General features: G+C 41.5%; 1 protein-coding gene across 1 annotated transcript in view; it reads right to left on the bottom strand.

The window, feature by feature from the left end:
- Nucleotides 1–19,307, bottom strand: part of nrxn3a (neurexin 3a) — a gene marked incomplete at both ends in the record, with an annotated part of 268,162 nt that overhangs the window by 51,947 nt on the left and 196,908 nt on the right. Inside the window, 1 exon segment of the mRNA XM_083683801.1 lies at nt 7,828–8,009. Coding sequence (XP_083539927.1) covers nt 7,828–8,009 — 182 coding nt within the window.

Raw genomic sequence — 19,307 nt, 5'->3', positions numbered from 1 at the left:
TCCCAACCTGGCTATGGCAGCATGAGGCTTCTAAAGCAATCTCAACTACTCTCTGAATGTCACGCAGGGATAACTCAGAAGGTTTTCCATCTCCTGGGTCATGTTCAGTAATATATGCTATTTAGCTGTCGCTTTTATCCAAAGTGACTTCCATTGCAGTGTGTGCATGAATTTTTTAGTATATATGGTCCCAGCGGGAACCCACCCCCACAACCTAAGCATTGTTAGCACCATGCTCTACCAACTGAGCCACAGAGGACGAGTAGGGGTACAACTTAAAAAGATTGAAATCATGAGTGAAACAGTAGTGGTTGTCATTGCAAAATATTTTGCTCTATTGTCATGCCCTGCTGAACATCTAAACCCTGGATGAAAGAAATATCAGAATGTGGTCAAGCTTTGTTCGGCTAAGCGTGTTTAGAGCAAAACAATGAACAGAAAGTGTTTATTTATTGTGTTGCAAATGTTTCACGAGAGGTGTACACAAACAAAACATTCTCTCTCTCTCTTTCAGCAGCTAGCGAACACCGTTAGTTTACTTGAAAGGGTTAGGAATACCTCACACTGTGAAACTCCCCCAGTATCAGACAGTTACAAAAACCTAATTGAACAGCATTCAAATTGATTTAAATCAGCAGAAATAAAAAAAAAAAAGAAACCGGTACAGGTATAGGCAGCTTAATCATACACATTAGCCTCCAGCAGGGACATCGTAACAAGCTCGTAACAAGCTCTTGCTGATGGCGTAGTATGAAATATACATCAAGTATATTTCAAAGGAAATATAGTAAAATATAGTAGAGTAAAGGAACACATGCTGACCTGAACCCACACTTCTACCATCATCCTGACTCCCACTTTTCACTTCAAGAATAATTTATTTTCTTATTTTTTACCCATAACCTGAGATAATGGATATGTTCACATCACTGTAAGATTCTGATTACAATAAAACCTGCAAAAGTCACTACAATCTTTGAAGTTTCATTTGATAATGCGCTCAGCCAAAACTAAAATGGAAAATGTGTCCCTTTTTGTATTTCTCTATATTAAGACTGGGCTCAAAGCCACCTCTCTGGGAGCCTTTTGTATTTTTGTAGATGAAATAGATATTCACTTTCATACCCATTACACTGGAGACGAGAATTGATATGAATCAAGCTCAAATTGAGCGGATGCTATTTACAAGACGATACGTCATAGACAGGCTAACATGACCCATTAAAATCAGATGTTCCTGATTGATTTGTCGTTGATTTATTTTTCTATACCCGGGACCTCACTCACATAAGGTCAGGTTTGCTATTTTGAGGACTGTTTCATGGGTTACATTGCACTAGGCAAACTCAATGAAGTAGTTCAGAAAAAAATAATACTATTTATTGCAGGTCTATGTTAGTGTATACTATAGACTAGACCACATCATCAACACTGCCTTTTTGAATTTGATTATTTCTGTCTGCGTGTCTTCCCCTCCCCATAGTTCCATTTGTAGGTATGCCTCAACGTAAGAGGTCGCTGAAAGTGAACATCCCTCCTGACGGATTTCTGAGAAGCCCCACTGTTAGCCAATTGCTGGGGAGCCGGGGGTTTGGGGGCAAATGCTGCAATTTTCCCAATTACTGTCTGCGTGAGGCGAAAGCATAACAACACGACAAAGAACAGTCCGTGCCACTTAGGGGTGAATACATTTCCCTGCTGTGCTTGTATGAGAGAACAAAATCACTATCTCCTTGTGGCAAAAAGTTTGACTGAGATGAAGTGAGTGAGAGAAAGGAAGAGGGAGAGATGGAGGAAGAGAGATAGAAAAAAAGACAGGAGATTACAGGATCTCCCGAGAGAGAAAAAAGACAGAAAGAGAGAGTACAGGATCTCCCGAGAGAGCAAAAAGAAAGAGACAGAGAGAGGGAAAGAGAAAGAGGTAAGGAAAATGAAACATGGAAAGAGAGCGCAGGCTCTGCTACTATGTGAAAGCAGACACATCAGTGATAGGCCCACGGCCTTCCCCCTCCCGCCCCGACACCTCTGCCGTTGTCACCGAGACAGCTGTTATATGCTAATCCGGTCTCTGAAGCTGGCGGCCATGTTTAAAACATGATGACTCGTTCAAACCTTCCTCAGAGGGCTGATGACATCACTCCTGTCTGAGCTACTGCTATTTTTATCACAACAGATACTCTATGCAATATACAGTATGTGATTATTCCAGAAGATTATGATTTATCCGCTCATTTCTTATACATCCGCTTCATTCTTGGCACCTCGTAAGTGATGGCAAAAACTGCCTGTCACAATCCTACCTCTGGCCACACTTGAGAGAGCCAAAACAGTGACACTACCATCAATGTGACTCAAACGACAAGTCTGCGAGGTTGAGGGATCGAAACTGATTAGCCAATGAAATTGAAACCAGCTTCAAGGCAAGCTATCCGGAAGCGGTGTCTCTCTCTCCTCCTTCCTCCTCCAGTTTTCTGAGTTTTACCAAACCCGATTAGGAACCTGCCGATCAATAGGCAGCAATGGGTTTGACCTTTGTGGGCATGTGTGTTTTTCATCTGCCCCTTTTACATGGCTGATTCATCAGATTTAACGTGACTTCCAGATCAGAAATATACCTCAGGGGGATCGTATTACATCGTTTGGCCACTCCTTCTTAGTCACACAGGAGCCTTAGAGGAAGGGGTTGATGTATGTGTGTGTGCGTGTGCCAGGGTGCGTTACATTTTCAAACAGCATTACAGGGTAATATTAAACCCTTAAGCATCGATTCATAAAGCAGGGCTAATAGAAATTAAAATAAGATCCTCTGGGGGAGGGTAGGATATAAAAAAGGAAAAGCCTTAGAAACACTACAGACTTCAAGTGCATTTAACCTGCTGCACTCTGAAACCATCAAGGCCCTTTGATACGATTGAAGAGTCTAATGGGGTTGCCTTGCCTTGGTGCAATACAAAATACGTATAGCAGCCTTGCAACTGTAATGGCTTTTGTTTTTACACATTGAAGATAAGAAATGTTGATTTATCAAACTAACAATATTGGAAACAATATAGTTATTACACTAAAATGTGTTTGCTATACGCATCCAGTTGCCAAAAATATACTTTTAAGTAAATTATTTATCTTCAAAATGGTAATTTTTTTTGCAATGAACCGAGAGCTTTTTCTGAACCTCTTTTCAGTATAATCTCTTCTCTGTAAATTCAAATATCTCATATGTTGCCATATACAGTGATAACCACTGGAGATATGATATCACAAATGCTAATCAGTAAACATGACGTTCATTTTGCTGTTCTACTTTGCTTGTCTCCAGTGGGTCTTGATGCTATTTACGTTGTTGGTCCCTTTCATATTGTATTTCATCTATATCGTCTAGAGTCGATACACATCGACCTCCTTTATTTTGTCATACTAATGACAATGTGAGCCGTTATTGCTCTTGGTTGTCGTACCTGATTGATTGCTGTCATCATAGAAGGGAAACAGATCAGGAATGACAAATAATAACAAACTCATTCAAACTTCATCTCAGAGCTCAGCTCTCTCTCTCTCTCTCTCTCTCTCTCTCTCCTGATTATTCACGTATACTGTGGCTCTGACATGTACACCAAGAGGAATGCAAGTTTGTTTACGTAATAAAAAAAACATTCCGGAGAGAACATTTCCATAGAATACACTAATAGAATAGAACCCCCCCCCCCTTCCCCGGCATCTAGCTTTCAGAAGAGTAACGTGGAAGCCAAAGAAAACCCTCCACGTATAATGGACAAAACACTCGTAAAACGAAACAAGCACAGGTAATTGTGCTACTTCACTCCTCCTAATGCTACTGCCAGCTTAAAACAGATAGAGAGAAAGAGAGAGAAAGAGACAGAGGGAGGGAGAGACAGAGGGAGGGAGGCCTGCTCTGGCATATTGATGGTTCTGCGGAGGAGGTTTTCCACAGGATTGAAAATCAACGGCGAAGTGTAGTTATGGTCCCGGCTGATTAGAACAGATCAACACGATTGATTTCCTGTACACTTAGATCTCTCAAGCTACCTTATAGGATTTCATTACAACACGTTGGGTGGCGAAGAATGTTCTGGATCGATCATCTTTTCTTTTTTTCTTTTTTTTTTACTTCTGATGTCAATGGAAATGGCGGAAAACTTCTGGGTAATGACTCTTAATTCACACTGATTGGCTTTACTCAGTTCAATTGGATTCTACAATTTAAAGGCCTAGTACAATGTAATTAAAGGAAGTCAAGTTAATTACCATAATCCAGTGCTTTGGTTGTTTTGATTCGTCCATACTAGACACATTCACAAAAAAAATGTGTTTCAAAATGATCTCTGAGTCAGATCTTGCTTTGAATCAGTCCTGATGATCTAAATCCATTTGAGTCGATCCCTACGACCCCCGAGATTCCCCTCTGCCTCCGACGTACGGTCCTTCTGTTGAACAGTGCAAGAGCTTGTATGTGCTGCTCTCTGGGAATCACTGGCATAGTAGTATAGCAGGATGAAAGTGCAAAAAGTATTGCATGACAGATTTTTACACTCTGTGAAACTTTTCGAAGAGGTAAACACAGACCATGTGTTGTGATAGCTATGATGCAGTTGCACGCAAAATGATGACAGTTCAAGGCGGTATGCATCATGGATTGACTAGAAATACACATGAAAATGAATTTCAGGTAAAGATTCCCTTTTAAGAGTTCCACTTAAAGACAAATTAGAATTTAAGCCCGGCCACCCATGCAAAAAGCACAACTCTCTCCTTTCTGCGAGCAACAGCAATTTGTCGATACATTTAGTTTGTACCCTAATTATACCTTCCTCATCCTGCTGTGTAGTGGTAGGAGCAAAAGCGTTTGCCGTTAATGAGAGCGTTTTCCGACCAACAAATATGTGTCTCGGTACAGGGGGCTTCGTTTGCAGATTACAGAAGAGAAAAGAAAGTGAATTAGAAATTAATTTAAAACCAGTCTCCGACTGAAACTTTCTCCAATTAGTTTTCATGTTGAAGAAAAAAAGAAGAAGATGGGAAGAACACAGAGGGATGTTGAAAGAAATCTGCTGAGTTGTTGAATTTCAGCCACCACACCCTATCTTTTTCATCCAAATGAAAGAGATAGAGAGAAAAAGAAAAAGAGAGAGAAGGGATGAGAGGGATGGGTAGAGATGGGAGACCAAAAGAAAGCGAGGGAAACGATAGAGCAATATGGAGAGAGGAAAGATGCATTGGCGCCCTTATCAGTAAGCAGATGGCCCATTTGGCCAGGCTAGCAGTCTCGTGATGTCGCATCTTCAGATGCATGAAGAGCTCGAAGCTGCCGCAAGGCTCCCTATTCTGCCGGAGGAGATGTGGCAGTGGCACCAGTTTACACAGACTTCCTTCGACCTAAGCTTATGGATTTCCCCTCGGCCTCGCCTCGCTAAGTTTAGGAAGCTCCAGATTGTTGCTTTAATGAGGGGTGAATCCTAATGATGTCTTCAAATTGGACAATAAATTCTGATTTCAGATTCAGATCTTAAGGATAAAGAAGAAAAAAAACAACCTTGGACGTTATGGCTTTGAAAACATAGTCATACAATCCATAATCAATAAACAATCGTTGAACAGAGGAATTCTCCAATGATTGAATTGACAAGCACACGTTTTTACTTGTGCCTCAAGCCATCATATGGTTCACATCATTGACATGCTGTTCACCTCATTGTTGACATGCGGTTAACTGCCCTGCCCTGCCCCATGTCCCCTTTGATTTAGCCAACTCGTCAGACGAGCTTGCCATTTCGGCAGGCAACCCCATTTGAAGAGCAACCGATCTGACATTTTCCGTTGCCTTCGGGACCGTGTCCGCAATAAGGTATCCCTCCGCCCGTGCCTCGCCCTCCGAAAGGCCAAAGGACGGACGTTTATTGGTGAGAGTGGCGTGTCATGAGTCCGCTCGAGGGGGAGCAGCCGCGAACCTGCTAACATTCCAGGCCCCGTGGGACCTCTGCGACAATCTGGCTCCTCACCTCTTCTCTCCCTCCTGCTCTCCCCTTCTCTCTCCCCCCAGCCAAAGTCAGCTTGCCACTGCTGAGTAGAGGACGAGACCTCAGTCTGTGGCGTGTGTCCAAGAATAAACCACATGAGAAATATTACGGTGTATAATTATCTCATGAAAATAGGGAAAGAAAGGAAAGCACACTTGTACTGAGATTATAGAGAATCAAATAGTGGGAATATTATTTTTTTCATAATCATTTCACAAATTTCCCACCCTAATTAGGTTACTTATTGCTTTGTATTTTCCCAAAATAGCTTGCATGGATCAAACCTATTATTGTTATTGTTATTGTTCCTAGTGTTCATATTCTGTACAGTAGTTCACCAGTGAGTTTATGGAGTGTTTTTTATCACTGTAAATGTATGTTACTTCTTCACATCCAGTAGATAATACAATGTATAAATGACACATGTCTCAAGTCCCCTCATTAAAGGTTTGTGCTCCAGATTCAAGCTGATTTGGCAGGGGCAGTGTTTATTCGCCCTTCCCCAGCAAAGAGTCCCCAGTTTGAGGGTTAGGTGGTGCAAGGGGGAGGCGGTGTATTCAGGCCTGGTGTAGTGCCATTGCTTTGACCGCCCCAATAAGGCCGGGAGGGTCCCAACAGACTAGGCTCAAGAGCCACAATAAAACCAGTGGACAGATGGAGCAAGGGAGGGGAAAAGAGAGAGCGAAAGAGAGAGAGACTTCTCTGACCCATCTCTCCCAGCTAAAAGTTGATCGAGTTGGCCATACAGTACAAGGTCATTAACTTAAGAGCAAATCCATCTCTTTTTTTCCTGTGTGTGGACACTGTATGTGTTTGTGGGCCCGTGTCTGAATGCATGACTGCACAGCATGTATATGCTTGTGCAGGCAGCATGTCTGTTAGTCTGTGTGTGTGTGTGTGTGTGTGTGTGCATGTGTGTGTGTGTGCGTGCGTGCGTGCGTACAGCCAATACAAGGGATCCCAAGAACCTCCCACGGTCTGGGATGCGATGTGATCAGTGCCACTGGCACAGACCACTCACCACACACACACACACACACACACACCCTACTGTAGCGTACATACATGCACACACACCTCCTGCTGTGACTGTTTGCCATAACAAAAAACACTCTCACTATTACTGTCTTACTCATACAGCATCATCCCCTAACCAACCACGTCAGTGTCTTGAACACTGAGTGTTTCAGCAGCCCTCCAGGCGAAAAAGAAAGCTTGTTTTTCATTAGCTAACCATATCACTCTGCATAATTTAAAACAACACTTTGCTCACATTCATAGGACCATCAAACGAACGTATCATTCTATGCTATTCATAAAGCACCAGTCATTTACCTCGGGCTATATATCTGTAGATAATGGTCATCAAACCATCACACCATTGTCAGATTGCATAACAAATCTACCATAGCAAATGTCATGTATAGCTCAGCTAACATAATCCCACTGGTAAATCCTTCCAAGACACAGAAATGACATTGTTGACCAAGATTTCGTATTACTCGTCAGAAATGGCGTCAGAAATGGTTTTATGACGGCCCAGTAAAGGGCACAGGAAAGCGTGGGAGAAGAGAGTGAAATGAAATGGATTAGAAAGAGAGAGGGTTAGGGTCAGGGTTAGAGGAATACAGGGGGGGGGGGGGGGATTTATGGAGGGAATGGAAAGAAAGTGATGTGCATAGGAAGGGAAGAGAGAGAGAGAGGGGTATGGAGAGGGGAAGATGTGGCGAGGTACATAGAAGACTCACACTCAAAGAAAGAAAGAAAGAAAGAAAGAAAGACAAGCAGTACTTACAATATGGAGCATGAGATAGTCTCCCAGGCCGGGGGCGCTGTCTATCCGGACCAGGATCCCGTCCTTAAGTGAGGTGCTGAACCCGACAGTCAGGCGGTCGGTGCGAGTGCTGGGCCTCTCATTGGCCGGCCACTTAAATGTGATGAGGCCTCCACCTTTCCCAAAGATATACGTTGTCCCAGCTAAGGAGAAAACAGACAGAGAGGGAGTATGAGTGACAATAGTAGCCAACAATTTACTGTAATTTACTGATGATAGTAGAGTAATGTAATCAATGGGTTATACATGTACATCCATGTGTGTTCAATATCCCGCCAAAATACCCTCTGATTGACTGTTTGATTGATTGATTGATTGATTGATTGATTGATGTGTTGATCCTTGGTGTTGGTTGTGTAGGCATATGCTGAGGAAATAAAACTTCACTTGTCAAGAGGAGAGAGCTTAAGGCTATTTGGTCTGAGGATTTTACCATCAAGAAGAATCATTCTGTCTTTCTCTCTCACACACACATGCACACACAGACGCACACACACACACACACACATCATCATCAAATAACAATGATCTGGGATGTACGAAACTAAATTACTACACGGCGAAGTGGCGAAAAAAACATTGTTCATTTTGATTAGCGGCGGCAGCCATTTCTCCCCTGTGCCCTCCAGTCATGTATTAAACATCGCCACGATGACACACACAAAAAGCTATGTTCTGTAACTTTGCAAAAACTCCATTAAAATATCTTCCTAAAGTTTTTGTCACCAAGTAGGCCAAAGACTTTGAAAACAACCCTGGCATTTTCTAAGTCGTCTGCAACCTCACCTGGTCCTTGTAAGTCTCATAAGGGGTTTAGCATGAGTAATGCTCACACCTGGGTCAGAAAAGTCATAATTCACCATCTGATATTCTCAATCCCAGCACCAGGGGAAATACTCTGACCTATAGAAGTTAAATATAACTCCTTCCTGGGATTAACAGTAAAGATTTTGACGAATTAATTCAACAATTCTAATGTATTATACATGAATCTGGGAAATCCCCTGGAGGACACATCGGTGTGAAAAATGAGCGATACTTTAGATTTAGAGTGAATAGAAGTGAACGCACACACAGTCAGACTCTCATTTATTTAATTTCTACTCTTATAGTGTATGTCCTAAAGCAGAGAGGCAGTTGGTAGTCCCAGTATACATGCATATTTGAGTGTGTGTGTGTGTGTGTGTGTGTGTGTGTGTGTGTGTTGTATCAGTGTGCCTATGTCTGTGCATAGGTATGCCAGTGGTGTGTGTGTGTGTGTGTGTGTGTGTGTGTGTGTGTGTGCACTATAAAGCAAACGGCCAGCTGGCTCTGTCGTTTCCCCTCGAGTTCTGTGTCAAGTGGAACATCTGGCCTTCGGTTTGAACATGGCCACTAAAAACGCCTCGGCAACCTGCCGCTCTCCACTCTTCCTGTAATAACCCTCTCTCACTCTACATTAAATCTGCATTCCAGAGTTGATCTGCATTTTCAGACATTCAGCTCCCTCTCCAATTCCAATAGTAACAATGCCATGAAATGTTCTGGACAGATGTTTTAAGAAACTCTCTTGATATATCTACCATGACTGGGTTCAAGATTTGAAAAACAAAAGTGGTTGAATTCATCAGGGGAAAGAAGCACATAATGAACGCCATCCTCAGCCAACGATGCTGAGTGAGTTAAATGGTATTCTGGGTTTCCCATCATGGGATTTGGTTGCACTCTAATACTAAATAATGTATACAATCATTACTCAATTAATTAATTAAGAAGGTCTTGGCTGGAGACGAATAAAGAAACGTTTCCCAGTTGCAAATTAAGTTAAGAGATGTGGCAGGGCAGCTTTTGAGCTTCGAAACTTTGCAGTGCACATTTGAATTCAACACATCGTATTCACTGAAAGAATGCTTGAAGCGGTTTGTGGAAGCAGATTAGTGACGTGTTTTTTCATTAATTTAACTGAAGCTTAGCAAGGTGAGAGGTTCATTTTAGATGTGGATCAGTGTTTCTCAAGTTCTGGTTGTACAACATCATCAAATGAGGAGGATAATACAGTAGGATAGTAGTCCATTGCTCAATTCAAGTTGAGATGCCGTATTTATACCAAAGAACATAGAGTGAGGCTAGATAGGCTAAATGGCTTGAAAGACAGACCAACCAAGACATACCTGATTGGTAAAATACCCTAAGCTCATCCAGTATCTCCTGGCAGTAACAACACGGAATGATCACCTTTCATGAAAGGCCTTTCATCTCTGTCACACAGCACGGCCATTTTGTATCCTGCTACCCTGCAGAACGGCATGATAGGATTGGCCCGGGCCCAAGCTCTGAGGGCGATGGTCCTCCCAGCACTGGGGTGAGAAGCTGTCTTCGTTCTCTGTAGCTGACAGCTCAGCAGCTAACAAACTAATTATGGGCTAATCATCACATTTTAATAGGGCTTTTGTGGCAAGAAAGCCTAATCATAGGTTCATCAACAACAAAATACTCTACGTTGGGCTGCTATAGACCAATAATAAATGGGAAGATGTCTACTATGATAATGGAATACAACACTGCCGGTGTGAGGTCCCTAACAACGTCAAAATGCTTAGTTATAGTAACTTGAATTATACAATTAAAATACATAATTAATTACACATAGACAGTATGAGACTTCTTACATGACATTGAAAACTTGTTAAGTAAGTATATTTTTTATTATTTTTTATTTATCAGGTATTTGCATATAATAGGTGAACTTAAGTTGCAGTAACTTTTTCAATTAATGCAAACAGCAAAGTTGTTTTCAGCAACCACTCACTGATGTAGACACACATTGAGTCCAAGGCTTTTAAGACAATTACAAATAAAAAATGCACCTTCTTTGTGAATATTGATGACATTTATGCATTTTCTTCATAATGCCTTCCAGCTACGTGCGTAAGTAATGACTAATGTGATGGAACATTTTAAGCAGAAGAAATGTCCTTAACCTCTAAGAGGTACACAAAGGTGCCTTATTTACAAAGACGAAGCAGCCGTGTGCACCTCTAATTGAATAATGCATTACAAAAGCCTGGCTTTAAAATGACTAATAGGGCTTGAAACCTGACAGGCATTCAAATGTAGACAGCACTCCAATTTAAGACAATGAGACATACTGTACAGTACTTCTATGAAATGCGGCAAACCCCATTAAACAGCTTTTTAAGAGTTCTGAATGTTATTCTTAGGTTAAAATATTCCATTAAGGATGTAATAAAGTAACTCAGGCCTCATCTTTTGATGGTTAAGTTTTACTTCTGTTTAAAGTTTAAAGACTTTGTACTGCTTTGTAGTGAATTATTTTGACCGACAGCTAAAGATCTAAAGAAAAATCAGCAGACATGACTTTCCTACTGCCCCATCACAAAACTGCTTATTCACACATATATATTTAAGTTGTATTACTATTTATGAAATATTTATTATATATATATCCACTTTATTAGGTACACCTTGCTAGTACCGGGTTGGACCCCCTTTTGCCTTCAGAACTGCCTTAATTCTTTGTAGCATAGATTCAACAAGGTGCTGGAAACATTCCACAGAGATTTTGGTCCATATTAACATGATAGCATCATTGCTGCAGATTTGTCGGCTGCACATCCATGATGCGAATCTCCCATTGCACCATATCCCAAAGGTGCTCTATTAGATTGAGATCTGGTGACTGTGGAGGCCATTGGAGTACAGTGAACTCATTGTCATGCTCAAGAAACCAGTTTGAGAGGATGTGAGCTTTGTGACATGGCGCGTTATCCTGCTGGAAGTAGCCATCAGAAGATGGGTACACTGTGGTTATAAAGGGATGGACATGGTCAGCAACAATACTTAGGTAGGCTGTGGCGTTTAAACAATGCTCAATTGGTACTAAGGGGCCCAAAGTGTGCCAAGAAAATATCCCCCACACCATTATATATATATATATATATATATATATATATATATATATATATATATATATATACAGTACCAGTCAAAAGTGGACACACCTTGCCAAGAGTGTGTAAAGCTGTCATCAAAGCAAAAGGTGGCTACTTTGAAGAATCTAAAATATAAAACATATTCTGGTTTGTTTAACACTTTTTTGTTTACTACATAATTCCATATGTGTTCCTTCATAGTTTTGATGTCTTCAATATTAATCTACAATGTAGAAAATAATAAAAATAAAGAAAAAACATTTAATGAGAAGGTGTGTCTAAACTTTTGACTGGTACTATATATATATATATATATATATATTCCATTCCATATATATGTTGTCCAAACTAAACTTGTTTTCTAGACTTAACCAACTACACAATTATTCAGTTCTCTTAAGTTAAGTAACACTACCAAAAGACATTAAAACACCATCAAAGAGGTATATGTGTTTGACACAAATATCAAATTACATATGCGTCCCCATACCTCAGCACTTGGGATAATGTTATTTTTGCAGCCCTAGAGCATAGTTTGATAGATTGGACCATGCAGGAAGAGGAATATAGGGATGTCTAGGGGTTGATTCTCTGAATCCCTCCCTATTCCTTCCTGGAACTCAGATGGACCTCTTCCCCACAGGGTGAGAAGGGTACATTCATCCTCTGGTGCTTCAGATGAAATGATATTCTATATTTCTCAGAAGTTAAGTGTCAATAACACCCATTGCAAGGCGGCTCCACCTCATCCACATGCAAGACGAGAGTGTGCGGTAGTTTCGCTTTGATCGAGATCATATCAGATTTTCAGCCTTCTATACGGCACTCATCTCATATAGAATATAGATTATGTGGAATACACACACACACACACACACACACCTCCTGTGCTCATACAGTCTCTAAAATGGAAAGCTTTAAGCAGTTCAAGATCCCCCAAGGGATGATCTTGAGAGGGGAGCCGAAGTATTGTGAGAGAGTCTAGGGGTTTGACTTCTATCAGCTGAGCAATTGGATTCCAGCTCTCCTTAGATAAGAGACTGATTGGAATGGGACTTTAGAGTAGATAGACAGAAAGAAAGAAAGAAAGAAAGAAAGAAAGTAAGAGAAAATGTGTATGTGTGTGTGAGAGAGAGAGATGTGACATAGCGACAAGCTTCCATTTCCAAAGCCTTCACAAGTCGGCCATTTTGAATTTATCAGCGGTTAATGTGATTAAACAAGGACTCATGCATGGAAATTAGGCCAATTTGAGAAATACACAAAATCAAAGGGAAACAAGAGCCGAACCGTAGGAAGATACAACGCAAGAATGTAAGCTCCCTGTACCCCACAGCACTGACAGTGGTACCAGTTGTTTCATCCAGGTCGATAACCCATGGATGGGGTCGATTGGAGTTTCAGTATCTTGACAGTGAACATGGAGGTTCTCCGTAACAATGCAAACTCTGATTACCTTTCCTCTATGGGTGGATTCAAATGAACATGAATATGAAGCATCTTGCAGGCATTGATAGTGTAAGACAGCTGTGTAATCCTTGTAAATGCAAAGCATCTTGAATGTTTTTTACCCTCCCTGTTCGCTTCTCATTCTCCATGTGTTTACTACAGAGTTTGTGAGCCGCAGAGCAATCGGGAATGAGGAGGATGAGGGGAGTGAGTTGGGAGGCATTAGGAAATGCCAGAGCAATATCAGATGTGTCACCCACACGCTGTAGCATCAGACAGCGAAAATGGGATAAACTCGGGGGAGGCTGAGAGCAGAGATGGAATTTTGATAGAGCCTGCTTTGCACACGCCACCTTTAGACCTCCAAAGAACATTATTTTCAACAAAAACAGGGCCCGCAGTTCTCCAGGTGTATGTTTACCTGCTTGGCAAGTGGTTAGTGTGGCACAGTGACTGAGCAGGAGAGAGAGACGTCTCACCCATACAGCACCACAGGAGTACCTTGTCTTGTCAGAGTACTCTGTCATCAAAATACATCATTATGTAGATGAACGACTGTATATATTATAGTCATGTGTCATAAGTTGACCAGGTGGCAATATTTCAGAGCCATTGTGTGTTTACAGGGTTCCGATTGCTGTATTTGAAGTCATGTATGTCATGTATTTATGTATGTCATGATCGCAACAGACAAACAGATAATCATGTTTTTTTCGCAACAAAAATGAATGAAAAAATAAAACTTCTCTAAGACACTGCCTCGCTCTGAAGATGTTGCGGCAATTCAATTACATATTGTCCTTCAGTTACATGTTCGCTCAATACTTTCCTTATTCTCATCTAACACAGCTGACAGAGAGAAGAGAGGGAAGAAATGAATGAGAGAGTCCTTCAACATTCATTCATGCTCAATGCAGTATTGAAGGAAAGTTGATTATCAGACTTTAGAGTGGGAGGAAGGGCAGGCAGACATGATTTTATTTTGAGCAGTCATATTCAAAACCTGTCTGTGGCCATGATGGATTCAGACTGCAAAATGATGTCTTCAAGACTGGAGATATTCTACATCTACGAAGAACAAAGTTGTGGTCAAATTACTTTTATCCATCACAGACCCTTTGACATGCACTATAATGTTCTGTTCAAACCCTAAAGAGACATTGACATTAAACAGATCCCGACTATACAACATGAGAACAAAGCATGTATGTATGTATGTATGTATGTATATGTGGCATGAAATAAGCAAATGCTACAGTCACAAAAGACAATCAATCATACTTGTCATGATCAAAACCAAGCCAGATTCTGTTAGTGACAAAGGAAGCATTGAGATGCAACCTCTAACTGTGCTAGTCTCTCACATGGCATGGTCAGCTGGGTACTATTCTCATTGTTTACAAATTGTCGAGTCCAACAGCTTGCCTTGCCATCTGCACAAAATGGCTGCGAGGACTAGGGGGAGCTGAGGGAGGCTGGCGTGGTAGCTACTGCCACAGTGCAATGTGCCTTTTCAGTGGACTCTCACTGCAGGCAGGGCAGCCCCGGGATGGCATAACTGCTGCTGTCATGGTTTCCGTGTCTAATCGACAATAGGTGGCTTCAAATGGGCCGTGGCGTCCATTTTAGAGGCAGTTGTAACCGGTTTCCTCAGCACAAGGGATACTGTCAGCAGTTCATCTCAGGGGGAGTGCAGTGTTGGTTTTACTGATGCTAGCTGAGGTAAAGTTGTGAGGTATCATAGTGGGTAGGATATGCTGGAGTATTGATACGCACAGGTAGAATGTGGGGGATACGTATGTGTCTGTCAATGTTTGAATTACCAAGGAGAAAGCAATCAGATTTCTCAGGAGAGTCTATAAAGAGATCTGCTCGATGCAGGAGAGTGACCAGAGAGAAGCCTGTCGCTAGGCGCTGTCCACTCACTGTTGGTCGGAGCGCAGTGACACGGCCAGAGCAGTTTGGGATAAATAACAAAGCGTCGTGGGTTCAATCTCATCTCTGCGGAAATGGGAGTGACAGGGAAGGTCGGCATTCCAAGGTGAAGTTAGATGCTCTTCCAGATTCAGAGGGAGCCGTCAAATGGAAAATGATTTTCCAATAAAGGGGGGGGGGGGGGGGGGGGGGGGGAGTGAGAGCGGAGATACAGTTCAGTATGAACTGGTGAACTTCCTCACAGGGTACCTGTAACTGACAGAAGAAAGGCTTTTCATGGTGGGAATTGGACACTCTCACCACTGTCAGGGGGAGTTAGAGTGAGAGAGAGAGAGAGAGAGAGAGAAAAAGGGAGAGATAATCGTGTGAAAAATTAAGAGACACTTCCTTTAGTATCTGTAGTATCAAGAGAGATACGGTGGGTTATTTATTTGAGTGTCTTTTTTTAAGGCTCCTTTTTTCTTACATTCATTACTGAATTATGCATCTTGGGAAGGCTGGTGAAGGCAGAAATCGGAGGACAGGCTCATTGAAATGCATGGAACGATATGAGGAATGGTATCAAACACTAGGTCTATATGCACACTGATATTATGCCTTAACAACCATTTCTGGACCTCAGTTCAAAAGTGAGCCACCGATGGACGGTACCAACATAGATGATTTATTGATTCTGTTTCCTCATGGCAGAATCTGCATGAGGCTGACTGTTCAATGCCCAATATATTAAGCATTGTTTTTGTAGCAAGAGTTTAAATTGAAAAGAAATGGATTACTGTAAATTATTGTTTTGTATAATACATTATTAACCCGATACCATGGTATTGAGACATCAAACATCTGTTCCGAACTATCTTGAATTTCATATGGCATTGTTATCAAGCCTTTTGACCTTAAGTGAAACTATTACACCTTACAGTTTATATTAACCATGTCAGGCCATTTGTGGTTTTTAATGTGTGGCAGACTAATTCATTCCCTTCCTTTTTAAATATTTGCCTCCTCCATTTTTGTGGCAAAGCTGTGGTATTACATTTTTATTGAGCATACACTTCCATACACTTTTGTTAGTTGCTTGTGTATCATGATTTTACCGTCCTTGTTCACAATGTCATTAATAAAAAATAATATTATAATGAATCTAATAATTAATAGATATGTAAACTGTGAAATAACTAGAGAATTAAATCAGGGTGATTCTTCCATCGATGGACAAAAGTTTCCCTCTCCATGGTTTCAAGATGCTATCTATTTTGCAACGTGTTTTTTTTTCAAAATTACTAGAAGCAAGATCATTTCAATTATCCAGGATATGTACACCAAGCTCATCTACTGGCCATTTAAACGGAATACCAATTTAAAGTTTGTATCTTTCAGAGACCCAATCCACTACTTATCTTAGTTAAGTTTTAATCCAGATGAATTCAAGAAATGTTCCAGGTCCTCAATAAGACCCTTCAGAGATGAAGAATGTGGACTCGGTGTACATTGATACTTTTGGCCTACATTGGCAATATTTTCAACGTACAGTACATTGATACTTTGTTTCCAACCCGTTCATTTCTAACTCCTTAATGATATCGTTTGATCTGATTTGAATAGCTAACATTTCAATGGCCAATTCAATATTCAAATTCAATTTGAATCCAATTCAAAGTTTTTGGGAACATTTTTTTCCCAAAATTCTTCATCAAGTGAAGTTGGAGGAACTTGAAGTTTGCTTTTTTAGATAGGTAAAAACCCTCCCCTGATCTTACAGTATCATAAGAATGCATGGATTAATGTGGGCCACATTCACGCTACTCTAATTATCACTTGAAGAACAATGACCGTTCTTCTGTGAGTTTAGCAAGTGGAGCACAGAAAAACGAACACTTGAGAATCGAGAAGTTATCCTGTTCCATTTTTTATTGAGCTAAGAATAAGTACAATCACTTAAAACCCCTCAAGCCCCATTTTCCTCCCAGGAAAAACTCCAAAGGACTGGTGTGATTAGCATTTCCACTGTGCTCTAGCCAAGCAACGCATATCTGTGTGACACTGATTGTTCACCCCCGATAATTGGCCATTACTTCCACTTTTATGCTGTGTTCTCTGCATGTGTTTTAATCATGTTAAAGACAAATCACATAATTTTGCATGGGACATTTTGTACAAGGTAGATGTTCTTGAGGTGTTTCTCTCCCTCCTCTCCAAAGTTAGATCCATGTTAACTGGTACTAATATGAGAAAGGCTGATTTAACATTAAACCGGCTTTTTAAAATGTGTTTCGATGGTATTAGAAGGAATACATGATAGCTATGGTCATACTGTGACAACTACAGAGAGGTGCTGTAAAATAAGTGTCTGTGGGAACAATCTGTTTGAATTTATTTTTCTATAAGTGATTTTTTGAAACGTTGTCAAGATTTACCAAAAGAAAAAAGAAAAAAAAACTCTGTTGAAAAATTCTTTCTTTTTTACTTTGATATGTCCATGGCAGTAAGGAGATGGATTTCAGGCTTAATGTAATCTGTTTTATCGGTAGTGTCAGACTTAATGGTTGTTGTCTCCTGGCCTTCCTTTAATGTGCCATAAATCCTCATTATTGTGTCCTAGCAGTCGCATTAGGGGCCCCGCATGTAGAGTTGTTACACACACACACTCTCCTCTTCCCCCCTATACTGTTGTTGTCATGACAGCTGTATCTGCCTCCACTCCTTGGTGTCGAAAGTGTCTGTTTGTACTCAGACTTGATGGTCTCTCTGGTCAGACAGAAGTAACCAGCCTGACCCTCTCTCCCTTACCCTCTCTCTCCTCAAATTGTCAGCCACTGTGAAAGGGTGAGTTGCATTCCTCCTCCTCTCTTTCACCATTGTCATTCAATCTCATATTCAGTGTGACAAGCCAAGCCATGTTTGGAACATATCAGATGTCACGCTTCTGAGAGCTATGGGTGATCGTAAAGGTAGGAGACATGGATGACACAGAAAGAGGAACAAGGCCACTGAGTCATGTGTCCTCGAGGTGCTCGACACTGTTAGGTTGAATGCTCAAACCTCACATTACAAACCGCTACCGACTAGTGTGATGATGAAATCAGTATGCAGTATCCTAGGACTGCCTCTGCAGAATAAGTAAATGGGACAGTGTGCGTGTGTGTGTGTGTGTGTGTGTGAGACAGAGAGACAGAGAGAAGATGAGAAGAAAAAGAGAGGAGAGATTTGACAAAGTGAGAGATAAAGAGATAGAGAAACAGGGAAAGAGAGAACAGAGGCTGAGATAATACAATGGGTATAGTAATCCCTCTACAGTGTGAGTCACTGAGCCCCCCCCAGCCCCTTCCTCCTTCCCTCCCTCTCCCTCTTTCTTTCTCTCACTCTCTCCTCCTACCCTGTGTTTTTGGGCTTAGTGTTGCGGACCAGAGGGTCTGTATGAATCCGTCTGATGTGTATCGCTCTGACCAGGGATGCAGTTTCTCTCCTCTACCACATGTTACTCCCTGAGTCTGAGGGGTGGCGTTCCCCGTACCACGGGGAGCACAGCAACACTTATTTTCCTGCATAGCCACAGTTGCTACAGTTCCTTTTGAGACCCTTGATCGAGACAGGTTATATTATATCTGATAATAAAGACCGGGCCCTGGTTAGTCAGGGCTGTTACAGTGGAACTGATAAATGTGTATGTGTGTGTGTGTGTGTGTGTGTGTGTGTGTGTGTGTATGTGCGTGTGTGTGTTTGGATGCTCCTGCTTGACATTGTCCAGCCACACACACACACACACACACACACACACACACACACACACACACACACACATACACACACGTCACACACAAGTATTGACTACTTTATGCCAAGCGCGGAGGGAAAGAGTGAAAGAGAGAGAGAATAGAGAGGGAGAGAGAGCGTAGGGCAGAGGAAATGCTGTGTGTGAGCCCCTGATAGCGCTGGTCTTTGTGTTTGGCCCCCGCTCTTTTGAACAACAATGACTCCACTGCCGCAGTGAATGAACACACCTGTGTGTGTGTGTGTGTGTGTGTGTGTGTGTGTGTATGTGTACTTGTTTGCGTGTGTGTGACGTGCTATAGTGCGAGACTCTCCTATCTGTCTGTCTTTCTCTGTCTCTCTCTGTCTCTCTCTCTC

This window comes from Argentina silus (assembly GCF_951799395.1).
Source record: "Argentina silus genome assembly, chromosome: 13".
NCBI lineage: Eukaryota > Metazoa > Chordata > Actinopteri > Argentiniformes > Argentinidae > Argentina > Argentina silus.
This window is presented reverse-complemented; position numbering and strand designations above follow the sequence as displayed.